Source organism: Lynx rufus, unplaced genomic scaffold (genome assembly GCF_022079265.1).
Source record: "Lynx rufus isolate CCGP_SWC_20201006 ecotype Redwood Valley unplaced genomic scaffold, mLynRuf1.p SCAF_9, whole genome shotgun sequence".
Lineage (NCBI taxonomy): Eukaryota > Metazoa > Chordata > Mammalia > Carnivora > Felidae > Lynx > Lynx rufus.
Window position 1 is genome coordinate 33,126,985 of NW_025814897.1, and position 26,727 is coordinate 33,153,711.

Here is a 26,727-nt window from a genome sequence, read left to right on the forward strand (position 1 = left end):
TGTCCATTGACTGATGGATGGAAAAAGAGATGTGGTGTGTGTGTGTATATATATATGGAATATTATTCTTTCATCAAAAAAGAATGAAATCTCGCCATTTGCAACAATGTAGATGAAGCTAGAGTGTATTACGCTAAGCGAAATAAGTCAAAGAAAGACAAATACCATATGATTTCACTCATGTGGAATTTAAGAAGGAAAACAGATGAACATATGGAGGGCAACAAAAAGAGAACAAGGGAACAAACCATAAGACACTATTAAAGATAGAGAACAAACTGAGGTTTGATGGAGGGAGGTGGGTGGGAGATGGGCTAGATGGGTGATGGGTATTAAGGAGGGCACTTGTTATGATGAGCACCGGGTGTTGTATGTTAAGTGATGAATCACTGAATTCTACTCCTGAAACCAATATTGTACTGTATGTTAACTAACTAGAATTAAATAAAAATTTGAAGTAAAAAAAAAAAAGAATAGCATGTGTATTCTGCTGTTTTAAGATGGAATGTTGTGAATGTATCTGAGAAATCCATCTGGTCCAGTGTGTCATTCAAAGCCATTCTTTCCTCGTTGATTTTCTGTTTAGATCGTATCACCATTGATGTAAGTAGGGTATTAAAATCCCCTACTATTGTGTTACCATCAATTAATTCCTTTGTGTTTGTTATTAATTCCTTTATGTATTTGGATGCTCCCATGTTAGGCACATAACTCATTTTCTTATTGGACTGTCCTCTTTATTATTACGTAATATCTTTCTTTGTCTCTTATTAGTCTTTGTTTTAAAGTTTACTTTGTCTGATATAAGTATTGGTATTTCAGGGGCGCCTGGGTGGCTAGGTCGGTTAAATGTCCAACTTTGGCTCAAGTCATGATCTCATGGTTTGTGGGTTCGAGCTCCACATTGGGCTCTGTGTAGACAGGTCAGAACCTGGAGCCTGCTTCAGATTCTCCCTCTCTCTCTGCCCCTTCCTCCACTCATACTCTGTCTCTATCTCTCCAAAAGGAAATAAAAAAAATGTAAGTATTGGTACTTCAGCTTTCTTTTGACATCCATTTGCAGGATAAATGTTTCTCCAACCCCTCACTTTCAATTGCAAGTATCCTTAGGTCTAAAATGAGTCTCTGATAGGCAACATATAGATGGGCCTTGCTACTTTATCCATTCTGTTGCACTATGTCTTCTGATTGGAGCATTTAGTCCATTTTACCTTGAAACTAATTATTTATAGATATGTATTTATTGCTATTTTATTACCTGTTTTATGGTTTCTGAAGATTTTCTCTGATCCTTTGTCTTTCTCACTTTCATGGTTTGCTGGTTTTCTTTAGTGATATATTTGGATTTCTTTCTCTTTATTCCTTGCATATTTATTAGTGGTTTTGATTTGTGGTTACCATTAGGCTTGTATATAACATTTTCTGCATATAGCAGCCTGTATTAAGATGATGATCATTTAAGTTTGAACTCACTGTTTACTCCTCCCCTCCCCATGTTTTAGGTATATGGTGTCATATTTTACAACCTTCAATTTTGTCAGTCCTTGACTGAAACTTTATAAAAATACTCATTTTTACTGCTTTTTTGTTTCCTTACTTCATGCTCCCACTTGTGGTCTTTCCTTTCACCCAAAGAGCCCCTTTCAATATTTCTTGCAGGGCTGGTTTATTTGTCATGAACTCCTTTAGTTTTTATTTGTCTGAGAAACTCTTTAGATCTCTTATTCTGAATGATAGCCTTACTGGATAGAGTATTCTTGGCTGCACATTTTTTTCCCATTCAGCACGGTGAGTATATCATGCCACTCCCTTCTGGCTTGGAAAATTTCTGTTGAAAAATCCCATGGTAACCTTAACGGGGTTTCCTTTGCATGTAATTGTCTTTCTGCTTGCTTCTTAAAAAAAATTATCACTATATTTGCCATTTTAGTTATACCATGTCTTGGTGTGGGAGGCATGGCTTAGTTAAGTGTCCAACTCTTGATTTTGGGTCCGGTCATGATCTTAGAATCATGAAATTAAGTCCCACATCAGACTCCGCACTGGGCATGGAGCCTGCTTAAGATTCTCTGTCTCCCTGTCCCTCTGCTCCTCCCCTACACGCTCCTGCATATTTGCATGCTCTGATAGATAGATAGATAGATAGATAGATAGATAGATAGTGTGCCTTGGTATAGATTTGTTTTTGTTGACTTTGTTAAAGGTTCTCTGTGCCTCATGGATCTAGATATCTGCTTCCTTCCCCAGATTAGGGAAGTTTTCAGCTACTATTTCTTCAAATAAATTATCTGCCTGCTTTTCTCCTTTCTTCTTCTTCTGTGACTTCTATAATACGAATGTTATTATATTTGATGGAGTCACTGATTTCCCTAAGTCTATTCTCATTTTGCATAATCCTCTTTCTCTCTTTGTTCAGCTTGATTACTTTCCATTACTCTGCCTTCTAGGTCATTCATTCATTCCTCTGGTTCTTCCAGCCTACTGTTCATTCCATCAAGTGGGTTTTTCATTTTGTTTATTGAGCCCTTTATCCCTGTTATGTTCCTTATCTCTGTTAAGGGTCTCACTGATGGCTTTCGCTCTTTTCTCAAATTTACTGAGTATCTTTATGATCATTACTTTAAATTCTTTATCAGCCAGATTACTTAGATCTGTTTCATTTAGATCTCTGGCCTTGGCCTTGTCCTATTTGGGACAAAGTCCTCTGTCTTCTCATTTTGTGTAAGTCTCCATGCCTATGTTAGGAAAGCCAGGTACATCTCTTATGCTTGAGGGTAATGGCCTTATGAAGAAGAGGTCCTGTAGTGACCTACACTGTAGTGTCCCCTGTCTAGGAGTGTCTCCAATGTATGCTGTATGTGGTCTGCTCTTGTGTCCCTTCATCCCAGTCATCTACAAAGTCTCTCTTTGCCTGCTGTGAGCAGTGTTTGGACCCTGGCCTGAATGTGGCATGTTTTAACTAGGTGTGCTCTGATCTGCTTGTGAAATGAGACATATTGCCACCGCCACTGGAACCTAGGCTACACAAAACTCCTGCATCTGGAGATGCAGTGTTGGCAGGGGTTTGGGCTGGTCTTTTGGGGGTATGGGCCTTCCATTCTGGAACTAAGGTAAACATGACTAGAAAGAGCATGGAGTTGGGAGCGAGGGCAGGACTTGGTTTAAGCAAGGTAAGTAGTAAGTGCCTATGCTGCAGTAGTTCCCACAGGTGGCCTTGTACTTATGCTGAGGGGCAGGGAAGGGAAATAGCACCTGCCGGTTCCTTTGTTCCTAGAAGGGTCTCTCTATGAATGCTACCTCTCTGGGACATGCTCTGGGATAACCAAGTAACCTCACCACTGAGTGCCCCCAAGTGCTCTTCAGATTCCTATTTCCACACTGTACGTCCACAGCCTGTTTGTCCTGCCTTCCCTCCCACAGAACTCCAGGATTTAAGTCCCACTGGTTGCCAGAACTCATGAAATTCAGCCCCTCTTGCTTTCCAAGCCAATTGCCAAGGGGATTTGTTTTTCCTGTGCACTCCTCCATAGTGTGTTAGTCTGTCTCTCGCCCTTCTCCACAATTATGGCTCCCTCCCCATCACAATGGCCATGATCCATTTCTCTCTCAAACTGTGTCTCTGCACTTCCTACCTTCTTTGATGTGGCTTCTTCTCTATGTTTAGTTGTGAAGTTTGTTCTGCTAGTCTTCAGGTCAATTTCTGGGATATTTAGCATGATTTGATAGTTATCTAATTATATTCATGGGATGAGGAAAGCCTAGGGTCCTTCTACTCCACCACCATCTTCTCCATTCTGTGCTCTTTCAAATGGTTACCTCATATTTTTCCATTGAAGACTTTTTCACAGTGATTTGCAAATGCAACTTATACATAAGAGATGGTAATCCTGTGTCATATGTTGTACAAATTCCCTAAAACTTTTACTTTTCATGTGATTTAATACATTTTGAAATACAGATTATTTTTATACATTCTGGTCTTTCCACATTTCCTTTATGATCTCTTCCTCTTATACATAGAAATAAAGTATCCAGTTACATATCAAATATTACTTCTTTTCATTTACTATAAAGCCTATAATCTTAACAAGTCTTTCTAATTCTGTTTAATCCAATGATCCATCTCATTGATAGCCTTGTAGTTTTATCAACACAAGCTGACCCCTAATTCAGTACTAAAAATGGGCAACCACTTATTTTCCATTAAGAAATCAACAAGAAGTCAAGTGTGCAGGTGAGAAGGCACAGAGTGGTGTTTCTGAAAACAACTTAATAAGCTGGGTACTGACAGAAGTACCAGAGTTTCTCTGGAAAGGAACAGAGGTTACAGAATTAAATGTAAGCATGGCAGCTTCTCCCTTCAACAGGTTTGATTCTTGGAAGAGTAGAGGGAAAAAAAGCAATGCATATTTTCCCTTGCCTATATGTGCTCTGAGCAGCGCTCTGGCACAATTTGTGCACTGTGTTCTGTTGTAGGTTATGGCTCCTGGAAAAGAAGTATGTGCCTGCATGCACGTGTGTGTGTGTGCACGTGAGTGTGAGTGTGTGTGTGTGTGTGTGTGTGTGTGTGTGTGTGTGTAATGGGGCAAGTAGAGAATGCTATTAATCACATTATAGGTTTTCCTAGGCTCCAACTAAATACAGAACCAGAACAGATATTCTTTTCTACCATAGCCTGAGGGATTGAAGGCCACTAACAGGCAAATATTAAATACAGAGTTAAGTTGTCAGGGAAAACTGAAGTATACCCTCTCGAGGATTTTAGAATTTGGATAAAGTTAGTACTTGCTTGATGGTTTAGGCAATATCTGAGTCTGAATCTATATCTTAAGAACATATAACACTTTAAAGATTCTAAAAAGCACCCTTGATTTAGAAGGGGTATATTTTTAAAATGGCACCTGGCCAAAGCCCTTGGCATGAAAGATAGTGGTTTACTGGTGATAATAAGGTGAGCCTTCCTTTACATGACTACATTTACACACTCCATTCTTTTCTAGGTTTCTTGCAGTGTAATAATCAAAGAGGTATGCGAGCATTTAAGAAGTTTGGAACATGCAAATATAATATTAAGTTATAACATAGTACTTCATAAGATTAGACATGCCAATGAAAACTAAAAATATGATTTTTCTTAATGACAGATTTTTCTCCATTTCAATTTAGTCAGAAAATCTTTCCCTAGACACATAATTGTATATAAATATATCCTACTTTAATAACAGGTGTTAATAACAATATATTAGTTATAATGAATACATGTGTAAATAACAAAAATTACCAATATTAAAACTTTTTTTAAAAAAACATTTTTTGAATGAGAGATTCAGTTCACTAAATGAGAACATAGGAGAATAGCAAAGAGCAAAAAAGAAATAAAAATAACCCTCTCATGCCTTTTGACTCCAGGCATGCCTTTTGACTCCACTGCATCCATACTCCAACTTAACAAGTATGCCTTGTGGGTGAATGTGAAGGTAAGGCAAATAAGGAATAAAGAGAGTGGAGATCCAGGTTTGATAAGCAGTTCAGGAAGGTAGGTGGCTTTGCTATAAAGATTAAGAGGAGGCATTTGAAAAAGGTTCTTGACTGAGATATCTAGAAGTACAAACAGAAGAGAAAGAGGAGACTGGAGGAGACTCAGCACAGTATAAGATTCCCTGCAAAGGTCTGGAGGGCAGTAAGGAACTGCAGGTGAATGAGTTCAACAACTCCCATGGTTCAGTGTCAGCCATGTGTCAAGATTTTATAGTTGCTAAGATATTAGATAATGGCAAGAGGGCCCAATTTTTGTTTTCAAACGTATCTGATCACTGGAACTGGAACAATATTACGCCTTAGTAAAAGGACTACTCGATTTTATTAATTATACTTAAAAACTACCAATGATAAATATTTCAGAAAAAAAGGGAAGATACGACTGCTTCCATGCATAGATGTTAGTAAAATATTTCTGTTGCCTTGTTTTTTAAGAAAATTGATAAAAAAAAATAGAGATTTTATAATGTGTAATTGTGGATCTGTTTTCCCCTTAATGCAGAAGCAACACCTTAAAAACAGATATAAAAAAAGCTATTCCATGAATTTGGTAGGTCCTGACATTGAAAAAATGCCCAATAAGAAAAGAAAAAAAGTCTTATTCTATTCCTTCTCATCATTATTAAAGAGTAGCAGATTTGGGGAGTGCCTTGGTGGCTCAGTCAGTTGAGCTTCCCACTCTTGGTTTCAGCTTAGGTCATGACTTCATGATTTCTGAGATCAAGCCCCTTGTTGTGTGGGGGGGGGGGCACTATCAGCAAGGAGCTTGCTTGAGACTCTCTCTCTCTGCCCCTCTCCCTGCTCATGTGTGGGCACCAGAGCTTCCTCTCTCTCTCTCTCAAAATACATAAATACACACTTTTTAAAAAGAGTAGCATATTTTGAGATACTACCACCTTTGGAAATTTGGACTTCACATGATTTAATGCTAATGTCCTTTTCACATTTCAATTGGAAAAACTTACCTCTTGCAAATGAGATTCCTTTTTCTTTGCAGACAAATTTAAATGTTTCTCAAGAATAGAATAGTACTTTTCACTTTCCTTATCAAACTTCTTCTTTCCATCCTAGGGGATAACAGTAACAACAAAACATACTAATTAGAGACTAAAATTTTGATTTTTTTTTACCATCACCATCAAATGTCCAATACAAGTATTTACTACAGATTTAGTGAGCTCCAAATATGTATAAAACTTGATGGAGTAGGAAGAAGGATGTGAAACAAGTCATTTGACTATGTATTCAAATATGTAATCAAAATTCTCAAAGAAGTTCATGGAACTATAGTATGAAGGGAGCCAGGTTGGCTAGAGTAGAATCCCTCTGAGAACTTTATAATTGATTCTCAATAGGAAATTCTGATCTAGTAAGTGTGAGATAGGACCAAGAGAGAGTGTCTCATTTCGTTTTTTTGGTGATTTCAATGAGTTAACATATAACCAGTTTAGAGAAGTGCTCACATAGACTCTTTTAAGGAATCATTATTTCCCAGTTACAAAAAGATACCTGATATTTCAAACCATTCTTGATGAGGGGAAACAGAGGGAAACAAACTTCTAAAAATTGGTAGCATGAAATAATTAAGTAAGATGGTTCAAAATCAAACCAAAAAGGTTAACAACATCTTTATCATACACTCAACATAACTAATGGCTAACCTTTGCTTATTCTTAAAATTGTATTATCTTATAGGGGAAGCTGCAGGGGAAATCTATACCACTCAGCTGGTGGTGCATTCTTATAGAAATGCAAATGGAATAAAATCCTAAAGGAGAAAGACATGCCTGGGCATATAATATTCTCCAACTATAAATATGTTATTCACAAGGGAACTTTTTTTCTATTTATGAGTCCCTATGAAATAAATACTAGGTGATCATACTCATAAATTTCATTCACCAAAGAAGTACTCTTCTTTGCTTTTATTTCAGTGTTACTGGAAATGCAATGTCTGGACCACGTTAATGAGAGTCAAGTATTTCTATTCAAAATGCAGATTCCTATTGTCCCCATCCAGAGATTCAGGAATTATTATTTTTTAACAAGCTCTCTGATTATTATGCATAATGTTTTCCTTCATTATTTGCTGAAGTATTTCAAAGAGATTAATAAAAAATAATAATAGATGGGTATATGCTTGTTTCAGTAGCACACATACTAAAATTGGAACAATACAGAGAAGAGTACAACATAATGTATAGAGTTGTAGAATCACTGTATTGCACACCTGAAAACAATATAACATTGTGTGCCAACTATACATCAATAGAAAAAAAATTTAATACATGGATAGATGTATGGATGGACAGGAGGAGGAGGGGAGGAAAGAAGAAAGGGAAAAGACAAGCAGGTCTCTGGTCTGTCTGTCCCATTATCTGAAGTTGTCAGATTCAGACTGATAGATCCAAGTAATTTTTTTTTAAATTTTTTTTTCAACGTTTATTTATTTTTGGCACAGAGAGAGACAGAGCATGAACAGGGGAGGGGCAGAGAGAGAGAGGGAGACACAGAATCGGAAACAGGCTCCAGGCTCTGAGCCATCAGCCCAGAGCCCGACGCGGGGCTCGAACCCACGGACCGCGAGATCGTGACCTGGCTGAAGTCGGACGCTCAACCGACTGCGCCACCCAGGCGCCCCCCAAGTAATTTTTTTTTTTTAATTTTTTTTTTCAATGTTTATTTATTTTTGGGACAGAGAGAGACAGAGCATGAACGGGGGAGGGGCAGAGAGAGAGGGAGACACAGAATCGGAAACCAGGCTCCAGGCTCTGAGCCATCAGCCCAGAGCCCGACGCGGGGCTCGAACCCACGGACCGCGAGATCGTGACCTGGCTGAAGTCGGACGCTCAACCGACTGCGCCACCCAGGCGCCCCCCAAGTAATTTTTTTGATTCACTGCCACCTCTGACATTTTTAACTCACCATGATCTAGTTCCAAATATGGAACTTCAGAAAGTTAATGGACACAATTACACCGAATGGGAAGAGAACTGTAAAAGTTCAAGTCACTTTTGGGCCATTTAAGAAGTACTAATATGTTTGTAAATTAAACTATTAGACTGATAAATGAGAAAAGTCAAAATCTTCAAGGGATTTTTATTACATAAGGAGAAAATGTGGCTGGAGAAACACAATAAAAAAAATAAAGAGTGGTATTCACATCCAAAAAAGCAGGTCTACTGAGAAACTCCTATTACAGAATGTGGAGCAGCAGACCCAGAAGGAAGCAGAGAAGTCCAAGGCTCAGGATGGAATAAGCTTGTCCTCTCTACTGTTGCAACAAGACACCTGGGTGAATATTTCATCCTTTGCTCAATGGAGCTTACTTTTTAATCTAGCATTTCATGCTCACAATTGACCTTCCCAATCAACATTTGAAAAGTCTCTCCCACTAGCACTTTTGAGCTCCTTATCTTTTTTCTCTGCAGGTCATTTCTCCTCTGACAAAATGCTCATTTCTTCTAATTTCCACATATTCAAGTTACATCCACTTTAGCACACAACTCAAACAGGTCTCATTCAAAAGTCCCTTCCATCAACTCTCCCTCCCTTTTGAAGGCTCACAGAGCTTTACATATAAATTTCTTATAGTGTTTGTGTTTGACACTGTAGGAGAGAAATTTAGGTATGTACCCTATCCTCTTTTTAAAACTGAATATTTGAGAAAGTGCTCAATAAATATTTAATGAACAAGGGAACTTCTTCCTCTTATAACACTGGGCACCACAATCCCTCACAGATAGTCCATTTGTTTAAAACAAAACAAAACAAAATCCATAATACCAGGGACAATTCTACACAAATAGCTTAACAGCTTAACTCAATCCCAATGTGCACAAACACTGGGGGGCAACCAGTCACATTACAGTTACACATTACACATTACACAATGCTGACTCACTTTCATTTTAGGGGACTTAAAATTTCTTGCTGTGCATAGAAGAAACTGGGTAAAGGCAAAGAGAACACAGCTGTGGTGACAACACTAGTATCTTTGTTTTCAGTCAGTGTTTGATGGCATTTTTGGAAACAATTCAGTGCCAACATGTCAGCATTCCTGGCAATATAAAACTCATTCCCAGAGCACTTTCTGGACTCTTATTCAAATCCTAGTATTTCACCAGGCCAGCAACAGATCTACTCAAAGGTTCCAATGATGTAGACAACAAAAACACACTCAGATCTAGCCTAAAATTAAAGAACTGAGTAGGCCACATGAAGGACAACTATAATGTAGGGAAGCATTTTCTTGAAAACAAAGAGCATTTCTCCTTGAAATTCACATCTGTCCCCAAAGCCATGATGTACTCCTCATATAAGCCACGTCTCATTTGGATTTAATAACTTAACACCATACAGCTATCTCTTATCTTTTGGTTACATGTTATGGATATCAGGCTAAGAATCTGCTCTGAAACAAATGCTGCAGAGGGAAGGGAAAAATAACCCATGAATCTTTACTAAATTCTGCACAGGATTCCTGTCTTCTTATTGTCAGAGCATGATTTGAAAAAAAGAGACTACATTATACTGTCACATTTCCTGTAAATACAGTTAAGTGCATTTGAACTAGGTAATCACTTAAAATGAAGTCTAATAACAAAATAATAACATTTTTAAATAAAATAAAATTAAGTCACATATATATGTATATATGATGTGTTTGTATGTGTGTGTGTGTGTATATGTATTATATGGGTATATGTGTGTGTGATGTGTTTGTATGTGTGTGTGTGTGTATATGTATTATAAAATTTAAAATAGATCATCAAAAATGGCAAATTAGTCCCCAAACCCAATATTAGCTGACAAAAGTATAAGGTAAGTTCTGGGTCTGCAATCAATCTGCTTTCCAGATGATACCAAATTTACTCTAAGCACAGTGATCACATTATATCTCAGCTTCTAAGATTAGTAAGTGTGGTTGTGCCACACCTTCACTTTACACAGCAAAGTAAGGAATGGGAAGAAAACTCCAACTGTCAATTTTACTCCAAATTTGTATATAGCCAAAAAAAAGTCAATATTCATAAAAATGATAGGTCTATCATGCAGATAAAAAACATGAAACTATACATAATTGTTAAAAGAAGTCGAAACCAATCCCTTCCACTGACCACAAGAGGGTACCAAAGATGAAGAAGAGACTCTACAACTTGTGATTTAGAAAATCACAACTAGAAATTCTCAAAATGTTATCTAACTGTATTTTTTTCTATAGAAAACCACTGTAAAGTTTTGTTTAGACAATTGTCATGAACCTTTATTTTAATTTTTCATAATATAAATTATTAAAAATAAAGTGAACACTTATTTTCTATATATCTTTTATAAAAATGGAGTGCATATTTAAGATTTCTACATCAGACTTTAAGACAATTTCAATGTTATAAGTATCATCCGAGATACTGTGAAATTTTCCATGCAACTATTTATGTCATTATGTTAGTATAGCCATTAGCTAATGAGCAGTTTGTGCATATTTTGAAAAAAAATCCTTCAAGTGAATCTATAGCAGTAGAAAAAGTAATATGAAGAATAATAAATACCAATAGCTGAATTTCTATTTCAAACATATGTGGAATTCTTATAAACTGGTACTGTGCTAAGCACTGAGAGGATAAGTTATAGCCCTGACTACCAATCCTGGCTAGACTTCTTCTTCCTCTGATGATGGCATCTACTCACTGATTAGAATGGCAGCTCAGGGTGACATCACCATCTTTAAGTCCTAGAAGTGTCAGATGCTAAACTATTCCAACCACATGTTGCGTAGGAGTTTCCTAAGGCCCAAGAGATTCCTGGTATCCAGAAACTCAGATTGTTGAGGATATCAGTATAGCTTACACAGCAATGTCCCTCCTGTGATGACTGCACCCAACCATTCCCAGGCTCCTCAACCACTGCCCACCAAGTCCCTCCTACTCAATCTCCTGAGATATAGACACTCCAAAAGGTCTTCTTTTGGGTAGCTCTACCACTATAATTCACCACATCTCCATCATTCCCAATTACCTCACCACTACCACCACCAGGTGATCAGACTCATAAGGACCAAGCCCTTTATGAAGAACTACAAACTGGGATGATAAATAAAAAAACAAACAGAAATAGATATGAAAGATATAAAGGTATAAGAAACAGAAGAGGAAAGTCCAAAGGGTAACAAGCATTTAAAGAGTTGTTAAAACTCATTAGTGATTAAGAAAAAAAGCAAATTAAAATATTGGGATATCACATTATATCAGATTTGGCAAGAGTTACAAAGTTGAATAATGCTACATATTGAGTGCATGTGGAGATACAGGAGACTTTATGTATTACTGGCAGAATTGTACAGGGGTACAGCCTTTCTAAACAGAGATGTTGCACTACTAAGCAGCCCTAAAAACCAGCTTCTGGGTATAAATCACAAAAAGATCCACATATAAAAGTCCATAAGGAAAACATAAATGAGCATATGGGAACAGGAAGATAGCCAGTGTATTCATTAATAGACCAAAAATGAATTTGATGAATACCATGGAGTGCTAGGCAGAAGTTAGAAGAAAAGATTAAATGTTGACAGATCTTAAAGTACAATTTTGAGGTATGCCTGGGTGGCTCAGTCGGTTGAGCGTCCAACTTTGGCTCAGGTCATGATCTCGCAGTTCGTGAGTTCAAGCCCTGCATTGGGCTCTGTGCTGACAGCTCAGAGCCTGGATCCTGCTTCCGATTCTTTGTCTCCCTCTCTCTGCCCCTTCCCCACTCATACTTTGTCTCTCTCCATCTCTGAAAGATGAATAAACGTTAAAAAATTTTTTTAAATACGATTTTGAGTTAAAAAATACAAAACAGGCAAGTAATACTAAATCATTTATGTAAATTAAAGAGACATGCATACAAAATGGTAACAATTTTACAAGAACACAAATATGCATATTAAACCCATAAGAATGTTTGCTCTGTAAGGAGGACAATGAGAATGAGACATGAGTAATCAATAAAACAAGAGAGGGCTATGAACTAAAGAACAACAGATGAAAACAGAAAATCAGGAGTTAAACAGGAAAACCAGCATCTGCCTAATCAAACTTCTGAAAGAGAAAGTGTAGGGAGGAAATTACTAAAAAATGACACATGAAAATTTCCAGAATTGAGAAAAAAAGTTCTCATATTAAAATTTTCCATGAGAAATATGTACAAAGCACATTAAATAAGAAAATACCTGTAAGACAAAACATCATGAAATATTACAAAACCATGGATAAAAATGAAAACCTAAAAACAGAGGTCAAATAAAAAGTATCAGAAATCATAACACTAATGAATCCACACATTCAACACGGAATGTTATAAAACAAAAGTGCAGGCGATTGCTGGAAGATGGCGGTGTAGGAGCACGCTGGGCTCACCACCTCCTGCTGATCACTTACATTCCACCTACACCTGCCTAACTAACCCAGAAAACCACCAGAAGACTAGCAGAACGGAGTCTCTGGAGCCAAGCGCAGACCAGAGGCCCACGGAAGAGGGTAGCAAGGGCTGAGAGGCGGTGCGCGCTGCTCTGACTGGCAGGAGGGAGCTGGGGCGGAGGGGCAGCCTGCCAGCCAAGCAGAGCCCCCGAGTCTGGCTTGCAAAAGCGGAGGGGACGGATGGAGTGTGTTCCGACAGCAAGCGCGACTTAGCATCTGGGAGGTCATAAGTGAACAGCTCTGCTCGGAAAGTGGGAAGGCTGGAGGACAAAGGGAGGGAGAGTTGCTGAGCCCCAGGACAACAGAGCTGTTTGGTGGGGAACAAAGGCGCTTCCCAGCGCCATCTCTCCCGCCCATCCCCCAGCCAAAATCCCAAAGGGAACCAGTTCATGCCAGGAAACTTCCTTGCTCCGCGCAAACACCCAACGCTGTGCTTCTGCGGAGCCACCCCTCTAGCAGCGGGTCTGACTCCCTCCTGCTGCCACAGGGCCCCTCCTGAAGTGGAACACCTAAGGAGAAGCTAGCTAAGCCTGCCCCTCCTGCCCCCCTGCATCTTGCCTACCCACCCCAGCTAATACACCAGATCCCCAGCACCACAAGCCTGGCAGTGTGCAAGTAGCCCAGACGGGCCACGCCATCCCACAGTGAATCCCGCCCCTAGGAGACAGGAAGAGAAGGCACACACCAGTCTGACTGTGGCCCCAGCGGTGGGCTGGGGGCAGACATCAGGGCTGATTGTGGCCCCACCCACCAACTCCAGTTATACACCACAGCACAGGGGAAGTGCCCTGCAGGTCCTCACCACTCCAGGGACTATCCAAAATGACCAAACGGAAGAATTCCCCTCAGAAGAATCTCCAGGAAATAACAACAGCTAAAGAACTGATCAAAAAGCATTTAAATATAACAGAAAGTGAATTTAGAATAATAGTCATAAAATTAATCGCTGGGCTTGAAAACAGTATAGAGGACAGCAGAGAATCTATTCCTACAGAGATCAAGGGACTAAGGAACAGTCAGGAGGAGCTGAAAAACGCTTTAAACGAAATGCAAAACAAAATGGAAACGACGACAGCTCGGATTGAAGAGGCAGAGGAGAGAATAGGTGAACTAGAAGATAAAGTTATGGAAAAAGAGGAAGCTGAGAAAAAGAGAGATAAAAAAATCCAGGAGTATGAGGGGAAAATTAGAGAACTAAGTGATACACTAAAAAGAAATAATATACGCATAATTGGTATCCCAGAGGAGGAAGAGAGGGAAAGGTGCTGAAGGGGTACTTGAAGAAATTATAGCTGAGAACATCCCTGAACTGGGGAAGGAAAAAGGCATTGAAATCCAAGAGGCACAGAGAACTCCCTTCAGACGTAACTTGAATCGATCTTCTGCAGGATATATCATATTGAAACTGGCAAAATACAAGGATAAAGAGAAAATTCTGAAAGCAGCAAGGGGTAAATGTGCCCTAACATATAAAGAGAGACCAATAAGACTTGTAACTGATCTCTCTTTTGAAACTTGGCAGGCCAGAAAGGATTGGCACGAGATCTTTAATGTGCTGAACAGAAAAAATATGCAGCCGAGAATCCTTTATCCAGCAAGTCTGTCATTTAGAATAGAAGGAGAGATAAAGGTCTTCCCAAACAAACAAAAACTGAAGGAATTTGTCACCACTAAACCAGCCCTACAAGAGATCCTAAGGGGGATCCTGTGAGACAAAGTACCAGAGACATCACTACAAGCATAAATCATACAGACATCACAATGACTCTAAACCCATATCTTTCTATAATAACACTGAATGTAAATGGATTAAATGCGCCAACCAAAAAACACAGGGTATCAGAATGGAGAAAAAAACAAGACCCATCTATTTGCTGTCTACAAGAGACTCATTTTAGACCTGAGGACACCTTCAGATTGAGAGTGAGGGGATGGAGAACTATTTATCATGCTACTGGAAGCCAAAAGAAAGCTGGAGTAGCCATACTTATATGAGACAAACTAGACTTTAAATTAAAGGCTGTAACAAGAGATGAAGAAGGGCATTATATACTCATTACAGGGTCTATCCACCAGGAAGAGCTAACAATTATAAATGTCTATGCGCCGAATACGGGAGCCCCCAAATATATGAAACAATTACTCATAAACTTAAGCTACCTTATTGGTAAGAATGTGGTAATTGCAGGGGACTTTAACACCCCACTTACAGAAATGGATAGATCATCTAGACACATGGTCAATAAAGAAACAAGACCCAGAATGACACATTGGATCAGATGGACTTGACAGATATCTTTAGAACTCTGCATCCAAAAGCAACAGAATATACTTTCTTCTCGAGTGCACATGGAACATTCTCCAAGATAGATCATATACTGCGTCACAAAACAGCCCTTCATAAGTATACAAGAATTGAATTTATACCATGCATACTTTCAGACCACAATGCTATGAAGCTTGAAATCAACCACAGGAAGAAGGCTGGAAAACCTCCAAAAGCATGGAGGTTAAAGAACACCCTACTAAAGAATGAGTGGGTCAACCAGGCAATTAGAGAAGAAATTAAAAAATATATGGAAACAAACAAACATGAAAATACAATAAGCCAAATGCTTTGGGATGCAGCGAAGGCAGTCCTGACAGGAAAATACACTGCAATCCAGGCCTATATCAAGAAACAAGAAAAATCCCAAATACAGAATCTAACAGCACACCTAAAGGAAATAGAAGCAGAACAGCAAAGGCAGCCTAAACCCAGCAGAAGAAGAGAAATAATAAAGATCAGAGCAGAAATAAACAATATAGAATCTAAAAAAACTGTAGAGCAGATCAACGAAACCAAGAGTTGGTTTTTCGAAAAAATAAACAAAATTGACAACCCTCTACCAGGCTTCTCAAAAAGAAAAGGGAGATGACCCAAATAGATAAAATCATGAATGAAAATGGAATTATGACAAACAATCCCTCAGAGATACAAACAATCATCAGGGAATACTATGAAAAATTATATGCCAACAAATTGGACAACCTGGAAGAAATGGACAAATTCCTGAACACCCACACTCTTCCAAAACTCAATCAGGAGGAAATAGAAAGCTTGAACAGACCCATAACCAGCAAAGAAATTGAATCAGTTATCAAAAATCTCCCAACAAATAAGAGTCCAGGACCAGATGGCTTCCCAGGGGAGTTCTACCAGACGTTTAAAGCAGAGATAATACCTATCCTTCTCAAGCTATTCCAAGAAATAGAAAGGGAAGGAAAACTTCCAGACTCATTCTATGAAGCCAGTATTACTTTGATTCCTAAACCAGACAGAGACCCAGTAAAAAAAGAGAACTACAGGCCAATATCCCTGATGAATATGGATGCAAAAATTCTCAATAAGATACTAGCAAATCGAATTCAACAGCATATAAAAAGAATTATTCACCATGATCAAGTGGGATTCATTCCTGGGATGCAGGGCTGGTTCAACATTCGCAAATCAATCAACGTGATACATCACATTAATAAAAGAGAAGATAAGAACCATATGATCCTGTCAATCGATGCAGAAAAGGCCTTTGACCAAATCCAGCACCCTTTCTTAATAAAAATCCTTGAGAAAGTCGGGATAGAACGAACATACTTAAACGTCATCAAAGCCATTTATGAAAAGCCCACAGCTAACATCATCCTCAATGGGGAAAAACTGAGAGCTTTTTCCCTGAGATCAGGAACACGACAGGGATGCCCACTCTCACCGCTGTTGTTTAACACAGTGTTGGAAGTGCTAGCATTAGCAATCAGACAACAAAAGGAAACCAAAGGCATCCAAATTGGCAAAGATGAAATCAATCTTTCGCTTTTTACAGATGACTTGATATTACACATGGAAAATCTGATAGACTCCACCAAAAGTCTGCTAGAACTGATACATGAATTCAGCAAAGTTGCAGTATACAAAATCAATGTACAGAAATCAGGTGCATTCTTATACACTAACAATGAAGCAACAGAAAGACAAATAAAGAAACTGATCCCATTCACAATTGCACCAAGAAGCATAAAATACCTAGGAATAAATCTAACCAAAGATGTAAAGGATCTGTATGCTGAAAACTATAGAAAGCTTATGAAGGTAATTGAAGAAGATTTAAAGAAATAGAAAGACATTCCCTGTTCATGGATTGGAAGAATAAATATTGTCAAAATGTCATTACTACCCAAAGCTATCTACACATTCAATGCAATCACAATCAAAATTGCACCAGCATTCTTCTCGAAACTAGAACAAGCAATCCTAAAATTCATATGGAACCACAAAAGGCCCCGAATAGCCAAAGGAATTTTGAAGAAGAAGACCAAAGCAGGAGGCATCACAATCCCAGACTTTAGCCTCTAGTATAAAGCTGTAATCATCAAGACAGCATGGTATTGGCACAAAAACAGACACACAGACCAATGGAATAGAATAGAAACCCCAGAACTCGACCCACAAACGTATGGCCAACTCATCTTTGACAAAGCAGGAAAGAACATCCAATGGAAAAAAGACAGTCTCTTTAACAAATGGTGCTGGGAGAACTGGACAGCAACATGCAGAAGGTTGAAACTAGACCACTTTCTCACACCATTCACAAAAATAAACTCAAAATGGATAAAGGACCTGAGTGTGAGACAGGAAACCATCAAAACCCTAGAGGAGAAAGCAGGAAAAGACCTCTCTGACCTCAGCCGTAGCAATCTCTTACTTGACACATCTCCAAAGGCAAGGGAATTAAAAGCAAAAATGAATTACTGGGACCTTATGAAGATAAAAAGCTTCTGCATAACAAAGGAAAAAACCAACAAAACTAAAAGGCAACCAACGGAATGGGAAAAGATATTTGCAAGTGACATATCGGACAAAGGGCTAGTATCCAAAATCTATAAAGAGCTCACCAAACTCCACACCCGAAAAACAAATAACCCAGTGAAGAAATGGGCAGAAAACATGAATAGACACTTCTCTAAAGAAGACATCCAGGGGCGCCTGGGTGGCGCAGTCGGTTAAGCGTCCGACTTCAGCCAGGTCACGATCTCGCGGTCCGGGAGTTCGAGCCCCGCGTCGGGCTCTGTGCTGATGGCTCGGAGCCTGGAGCCTGTTTCCGATTCTGTGTCTCCCTCTGTCTCTGCCCCTCCCCCGTTCATGCTCTGTCTCTCTCTGTCCCAAAAATAAATAAACGTTGAAAAAAAAATTTAAAAAAAAAAAAAAAAAAAGAAGACATCCAGATGGCCAACAGGCACATGAAAAGTTCCTCAACGTCGCTCCTTACCAGGGAAATACAAATCAAAACCACACTCAGATATCACCTCATGCCAAAGTGGCCAAAATGAACAAATCAGGAGACTATAGATGCTGGCGAAGCTGTGGAGAAACGGGAACCCTCTTGCACTGTTGGTGGGAATGCAAATTGGTGCAGCTACTCTGGAAAGCAGTGTGGACGTTCCTCAGAAAATTAAAAATAGACCTACCCTATGACCCAGCAATAGCACTGCTAGAAATTTACCCAAGGGATACAGGAGTGCTGATGCATAGGGGCACTTGTACCCCAATGTTCATAGCAGCACTCTCAACAGTAGCCAAATTATGGAAGGAGCCTAAATGTCCATCAACTGATGAATGGATAAAGAAATTGTGGTTTATATACACAGTGGAGTACCACATGGCAATGAGAAAGAATGAAACATGGCCCTTTGTAGCAACGTGGATGGAACTGGAGAGTGTGATGCTAAGTGAAATAAGCCATACAGAGAAAGACAGATACCATATGGTTTCACTCTTATGTGGATCCTGAGAAACTTAACAGAAACCCATGGAGGAGGGGAAGGAAAAAAAAAAAAAGAGGTTAGAGTGGGAGAGAGCCAAAGCATAAGAGACTTAAAAACTGAGAACAAACTGAGGGTTGATGGGGGGTGGGAGGGAGGGGAGGGTGGGTGATGGGTATTGAGGAGGGCACCTTTTGTGATGAGCACTGGGTGTTGTATGGAAACCAATTTGACAATAAATTTCATATATTGAAAAAAAAAGTGGAAAGCATTCAAAATTCTGAGGAATAAGTAATTCCAATTTAGAGTTATATATCCAGTAAAACTGGCAATCTAGATTTAAATGTAGAATAAAAATATTTGTAAACATATTCAAAAAATTTACCCAAGTACCATTTCTCAGAAAGATATTGACAGATGCGCTTCACTAAAATGAAGGAATAAACCAAAACCAAAACACAGGATCTAGTTCAAACAAAGGGAATTCCCAAGATTAAGGTAATATGAACTTCTATGAAAACAGATGGAGTAGTAAACCTATGAAAGCAAACAGTTAAGATGAGAGGTCCAGTAGCAATATTTCTTAAAAAAAAAAAAAGAATAAAACAAAGGTTCTGATGTGTTCAAACGTAATATATGTTCCGTAACTACATTTGTGCATTTGAAAACAGAGAATTTTATCTTGATTTTACAAACAAGGCAATTATTAACTCTAGGAAAAACAAAAACATGCAAGAAAGGAAATGTAATCATAGATCTTGGTAGGGCTTACCTATGAACAATAATTTCATTATTATGTAAATACTGACCACTAGTTTTAAAAACTATGAGTATATATCTGATGGATGGCAAGAGCAGAAATATATATGGAGTAGCAGTGGCTGTGGTACGGTAAAAGTGTGTAATATTAATGTTCTATTGTAGGTAAACTAATTTAATGTCTAAAATTGAAGCAAAATATATGACTGAGCTTATCATTTAGGAAAATGGAAATTAATGTAAAATAATAGTTTAAAGAAAAGTGGCTGATTTGGGGGAACAGAACTTCAGAGCAGAGAGATGGGGTAGGCAGTTGATTGTTTTATAACTTATAAACCTTTGTACATTATTAAATTTTTAAAAACTTTGTATATCTTCAATAAAAATGAAATTCAGTCTAAAAATGGGAGAAGAGAAAGAGAAATAACTTAGAGGGTGGGAATATATAGACTATATTGAAAGAGGTACAGAAAGATAAATGTTAGAAGGGTACTAAGAAAGTGATAGAATTAGAATACAGGGAAGAGGAAGTTTTCTATGGGTATTCTGACATCTTGCTCACAAATTAGTTTTTTATGAATTTATTGTTTTGAGCCTTTATTAAATTCCCATTGTGTAGGTGATACTGCTACTCAGGCTGACCAAGGCTGAGAAGAAAACTGAAAGAAGGAACCAATCTTTGTATATTTTTAAATATTTTTTGTTTATTTATTTATTTAGAGAGAAATAAAGAGGGAGAGAGAAAGAGAGAAAGAGAAAGAGAGAGAGAGAGAGAGATTGAGAGGGAGAGAATCCCAAGCAGGCTCTGCAGTGTCAGCACAGAGCCCCACACAGGGCTCAATCCCAGGAACCATGAGATCATGGCCTAAGCTGAAACCAAGAGCCGGATGCTCAACCGACAGGAACCAATCTTTCTTTAAGTGGCTACAAAGGTGTAGTTTGCACACCAGAGCTCCACATGCAAACCCTACAAGTAAGAGGAAGTATCCTCATTCCACAAACATGAAACCATCAGAGAAGATTTAAAATGGATGCAGTGGATAACCAAACTCAACTGTCTAGTTTGAAAGCCCATGCTATTTGCATAGTAAAATGTGATCCAAAGAAGCCTGAAGATTCAAACTACAGCACTTTTAAATCCTGTCTCCTTAAAAAAAAAAAAAAAAAAAAAAAAAAAGGTGGAGGGGTTGGTACAGGAGAGATTAAGAGAATAAAGAGGACTTCTGGTTTCTGGTCCTGGGTGTAAGGAGCTTAGTTGCTGCTGCCCCATCCTAAGAAGTAAAAAGAGGAACAAACTGAAAGATTAATAAGTCTTCTTAGACCCATTGAAGTAGTAAGGTCACAGGGCAAACCAATGCCCCAAAATTGAGAGCCAAATAGGTAGATACAGAGAATTGTAATTTACTGAAGCAAAAACCCCCTTGGAAATCTGTACCCAGGTAGAAATACATGAACTGTAATTATAGAGTTGCTGGAGCTCACTATGGATAGGTCTGAGAGGTAAAATTCCAGGGGGCCCACTCATACAGCTTCCCCCACCTCCACATGATTTTATTAGTTTTACATACAAGGGCTCAAGGAAATTCTCCAAGTAAAAAAAATAGAGAAAAATCCTCTCCTGCTGCCTTCAGTAGGGAGAAGTAAACATTTTAAAATATGCTAGAGCATTCTGTTCTTGGGAGAAACTATTTTACCATCATCTACATATTAGTGTTTTTATTTTTTTATTTTTTATTTTTATATGAAGTTTATTGACAAATTGGTTTCCATACAACACCCAGTGCTCATCCCAAAAGGTGCCCTCCTCAATACCCATCACCCACCCGCCCCTCCCTCCCACCCCCCATCAACCCTCAGTTTGTTCTCAGTTTTTAACAGTCTCTTATGCTTTGGCTCTCTCCCACTCTAACGTCCTTTTTTTTTTTTTTTTTTTCTCCTTCCCCTCCCCCATGGGTTCCTGTTAAGTTTCTCAGGATCCACATAAGAGTGAAACCATATGGTATCTGTCTTTCTCTGTATGGCTTATTTCACTTAGCATCACACTCTCCAGTTCCATCCACGTTGCTACAAAAGGCCATATATAAAGAGCTCACCAAACTCCACACCCGAAAAACAAATAACCCAGTGAAGAAATGGGCAGAAAACATGAATAGACACTTCTCTAAAGAAGACATCCAGATGGCCAACAGGCACATGAAAAGATGTTCAGCGTCGCTCCTTATCAGGGAAATACATATTAGTGTTTTTAAAACGAACCTAACAGAGCTGGGGCAGGCAAATACCCAATTCCAGCCTCTTCTCACCATTCTGTCTCATCTAAAGCTGAGAAGAAAGGAGTGGGGAGGCAACCTGAGAGGCAGTGGTGAGTTTCATAGTCCAGGAGCACAGGCTTACCAATAATAGGACTACAGAATGCTTCCCCTTCTCTTTACACCTCACTACCAACATTGCTAAAGCTTAGTTCCTTTTGCCAAGTGCATCATGCCAGGCTATCAAGAAAAAGTTGTAAGACATACTAAAAGCCAAAAAAAAAAAAAAATAAGAGTTTGAAGAGGCAAAGAAAGTATCAGAATGAGAGTCAGTTTGGGCAGAAATGTTAGCATTCATCAGACCAAAAGTTTCTTAAAATTCCAATTTATATGCTAAGAGCTCAAAAGGAGAGAGCAGATAACATGCAAGAACAGATGAGTAATGGAAATGGAAATGAAAATTCTAAGAAGGAATGACAAATGTTGGAGATAAAAAACAAACAAACACTGTTGAAGAAATGAAAAATGTCATTGAAAGGCTCATTAGTAAACTGGACATGGCTGAGTGAAGCTTAAGTATTTGTCAATAGGAACTTCAAAACTTTGAAAGCAGAAAGAAGAAAAAAAAAGGCTAAGATAAAACAAACAAACAAAACCCAGAATATTCAAGAACTGTGGGACAATGACAAAAGGAAGGAACAGAAGAAATAAGCAATAGCTGAAGCAATAATGACAGAATTTTCCCAAATTAATATCAGGTATCAAGCCACAGTTCTAGAAAGTTCAGAAGAAAGTAGGTGAAGTACCCAGAAAAGCTGTATCTACAGCACACAATGTGTCACACCTAACACACTTTAGCTGCGGAAAAGTCAAAGACAAAGAAAAAATCTTGAAAGAAACCTGAAGAAAAAAAAAATCTTACCTATACAGAAGCAGAAATAGGAATTTCAACCAGCTTCTCCTCAGAAAGTATGTAAGCAAGATAAAAGAGTAGAATGAAATATTTAAGTACAGGGGAATAATACCCTGACCAATTTAATTTTCTATATCCTATGAAATTCTCCTTTAAAAGTAAAATAAAGACTTTGTCATACTAACAACAACTGAGGACACATCTTGTAAGAAATGTTAAAAGAAGTTCTTCAGGGAGAAGTAAAAGGATATAGTGAAAAACCGGGATACATGAAGAAAGAAAGAGCATCACTTGAAGATAAAATAAAAACTTATTTTTTTTCTTATTCTTAAATAAGCTAACATAAAATAATACCATCAACAATGTATTCAATTCTGTATGCTTGTATATATGTTTCCTTATGTATAAGTGAAATGAAGGACAGCAATGGTACAAGGGATAAAAGGGAGGAATCAGCAGTATTTTGTTATTATAAGTTATTTGCACTACCAGTGAAGCTGTATAGCATATTTGAAAGTAGATTTGGATTAGATGTAAATGTATATAGAAAATTCTACAGCAGGGGCGCCTGGGTGGTGTAGTCTGTTAAATGTCCAACTCTTGATCTCAGCTCAGGTCATGATCTCACAGATTGTGAGGTTGAGCCCCACATTGGTATCTGTGCTGATGGCACAGAGCCTGCTTGGGATCTGTCTCTCCTTCTCTCTGCCCCTCCCCTGCTTGTGCATGCTTGCTTTCTCTCTCTCTCTCTCTCTCTCTCTCTCTCTCTCACAAAATAAATAAACTTATATTAAAAAAAGAAAATTCTAGAGCAACCACTATAAAAAAGGCTTAAAGAAAGTATAATTGATATGCTAAGAAAGAAGAGAAAATAAAATCATATAAAATACTCAATTAAAACCAGTAAGGGCAAAAAAAAAAAATGGAACACAAACATAGGAACAACAACAAAAAAAGGGCAACAAATGGAAGATAACAAATATGACAGATATTAATTCAACTACATCAATAGTCACTTTGAGTACCAATGTGCTAAATATACAGATTAACACACACATTGTCATAGTGGATCAAAAAAGACAAGACTCAATTATATGTTGTCTATAAGAAACCTTTTTAAATATAAGGACATATACATTAAAAGTATATGACTAGAGAAAAATCTACCCTACTAACACTAATCAAAAGATAGCAAAAGTAGCTATATTAATTTCAGACAGAGCAGACTTCACAGCAAAGAAAATTATCAAGGATACAGAAGGACATTACATAATGATAAAGAGGTCAGTTTTTCCAAAAGACATAACAATCCTTATGTGTATGCACTTAACAGCAAATCATCAAAATACAAGAGGCAAATACTGATAGAATGTCAAAGAAAATAGATGAATCCACTATCATATTTAGAGACTTCAACACTTATCTTTTAGAAATGGACAAGTCCAGCAAGCAGAAAAATCAGTGAGATCACAGTTAAACTCAACAGTATCATCAGTCAACTGGATGTAATGGACGTTTACAGACCATCTCATTCCAACAACAGCAGATGACACATTCTTCTCAAGCTCACATGGAAACATTCTTCTTCAAGACACACTACATTCTGGGCTATAAAACACACCTTAGCAAATTTAAAAGAACAGAAATCATAAAATTTCTGTTCTCAGACCACAGTGGATTAAACTAGAAATCAATGACAAAAAGATACCTGGGGGGAAAATATCTCAAAATACACTCCTAAATGATACATGGGTAAAAGAAATCTCAAGAGATTTTAAAATAATTTGAACTAAATGAAAACAATTTACTGAAACTTGTGGGTTGAAACAAAGGCAGTGCTTAGAGGGAAATTCATAGTAAAGTGAACAAATGGCTGAAACAGGGACAAGGGGAAGAAAAGGGATGAAAGACAAGAAGAGCAGGAAGCAGAGGAAGTACTTATGTTACTTTAGACATTGGGGGAGAGAGAATGCTGTTCAGTTTCTGATGGTTTTCCATTGTCAATCTTCTGTGACTGTGGGAAAATGGAGAAGACTGGAACCAGGAGGTGGATAGTCCGGTGTGGCTATAATCTTAAGGGCTCTGGCATTACACCATGGATAAAACTAAGGTTACACAAGTCTGCATAGTAGGCGGGATATTTGGAAAATTACCTTAGGTGAATCTAGGGATTTCCTAATTAAAGGTAACCTAAAGCTTTTTTCATGGCCAACACTGAAACCTCTGTTTTTCTTGGATGACAAAGGACTTAAAGAAATAAAAATCTAAATCACAAAATTCAAAAACCATTTAAAATATGGAAGGAAAAACAAACATGGAAATACAAGACTATGACAAAGACTGCTTATGAGAAGCACTGTATCCAACTGAAAAAGGAGATGAAAGCCATAACAAGTAGAAATGAATGCACATGATAGGAGGAGATAGGATTCAGTAGGCAGAGAGGGAAAGATTAGGGCCTGATTTCCCTGGGTGGGGAAAAACACCTATTTTGAAATAATGCTGGGAGTGTCTGACCACAGCAAACCCCATCAGGTATAAGGTTCCTCTTAAGAATGTAACAGCTCCCCACCTACTCCCCCTCAGGAATTTGACAAAAGACCTAAAGAGGGCCACAAACCACCCCTCATATAATACAAATGAGCCAATCAGGAATGGACAACCCAGCACCTAGAGTTTTCCACCTAATGAGGGTAGAACCTGAGAAGGAATAAGAAAGTGAAGGCGGAAGGCTGACCAGAACCTTATAAAACAAGGAACCCTACCTATAGTCCTTGGGCATTCACTTTCGAATGTCCCCTCTCTGTAAAGACAGCTCTCCTATCCTTCCTTCCTCATCTTATATTCTAATAAACTTTTGCCTGCTGCTCATTTTGTGTCCGCCTCTTCATTCTTCGAAGTGGCAAGATAATGAATACCGGGAATAGTGGTCAAAAATCCTGCAACAAAATTTGCACTGTAAAATGACATGCCTACTCACTTACTCTACTCTTCCTTGAGCTTGGGATAACCTGCCTTCCTTCCTTCCTTCCTTCCTTCCTTCCTTCCTTCCTTCCTTTATTTTTTGAGACAGAGAGAGAAAGCCTGAGCAGGGGAGAAGGGCAGGGGGAAAGAGAGAGAAACTTAAACTTCAGCAGGTTCCACGCTCAGTGCAGAGCCCAACTCGGGGCTCAATCCCACAATCCTGGGATCATGACCTGAGCTAGGTTGGACTAGAAAAGAAAGAAAGAAAGAAAGAAAGAAAGAAAGAAAGAAAGAAAGAAAGAAACAAAGGAAGGGAGGGAGGAAGGAAGGAAGGAAGGAAGGAAGGAAGGAAGAAAGATCTGTGTTCTTAAAAGAATAGTTCCATGAGGAGGAGCCAAGATGGCAGAACAGCATGGAAAGTTTTTGTGTGTCTCATGTCCATGAAATATAGCCAGACCAACACTAAACCATCCTGCACACCTAGAAAACTGATTGGAGGGTTAACACAACAATCTGCATAACCTGAACCACAGAATTCAGCAGGTACGTGGCATGGAGAGCTGACCTTGGGAAGCAAGAAGCCGCAGGAAGGGAAGTGCTTTTGCGGGCAGAGAGAGGACAGATACTAGGGGGTGGGTGGAGAATATGGGAAAAGCACCCCTCCCCAAAAACAGCTGGAGAGAAAGTGAAAAATTGGCAACACCCGCAGGGACTAAACTAAAAAGGGAGAAAGGAAAAAGGAGAAAGGAGAGGGTTTAAATTCCATTAAGACTGTAAACAAGGGGAGCGCAAAGGCTGCAGCTCTGCAGCTTGATACCTGGTGGTGCTCTGGTGGGAAGGGCGAATCCCCAGGAACAGAGTGGGGTCCAGGAGGTTCTCAGGCCACACGAGGAAAGCGGTTCAACTGTTGGAAGGACATTTGGTAGAGACTGTTGAAGCCACCTGGTCCCATCAGACCCCAGTAAATGGCCACATTCGCTGGTGCTGGAACCAGGTCATTAAGGGTGAAGCCTGGAGCCAGATGTGTGTTGTGATTTTCCATAATCCCTGA

The 26,727-nt window shown here is 38.6% G+C and overlaps 1 protein-coding gene across 1 annotated transcript in view; it reads right to left on the minus strand.

Moving 5' to 3' along the window:
• The window catches only part of ARHGAP42 (Rho GTPase activating protein 42), a 318,955-nt gene that overhangs the window by 94,904 nt on the left and 197,324 nt on the right, over positions 1–26,727 (minus strand). Inside the window, exon 5 of the mRNA XM_047071915.1 lies at positions 6,504–6,605. Within this exon, the coding sequence (XP_046927871.1) occupies positions 6,504–6,605 (102 nt within the window). The remainder of the gene's footprint in view (positions 1–6,503; positions 6,606–26,727) is intronic.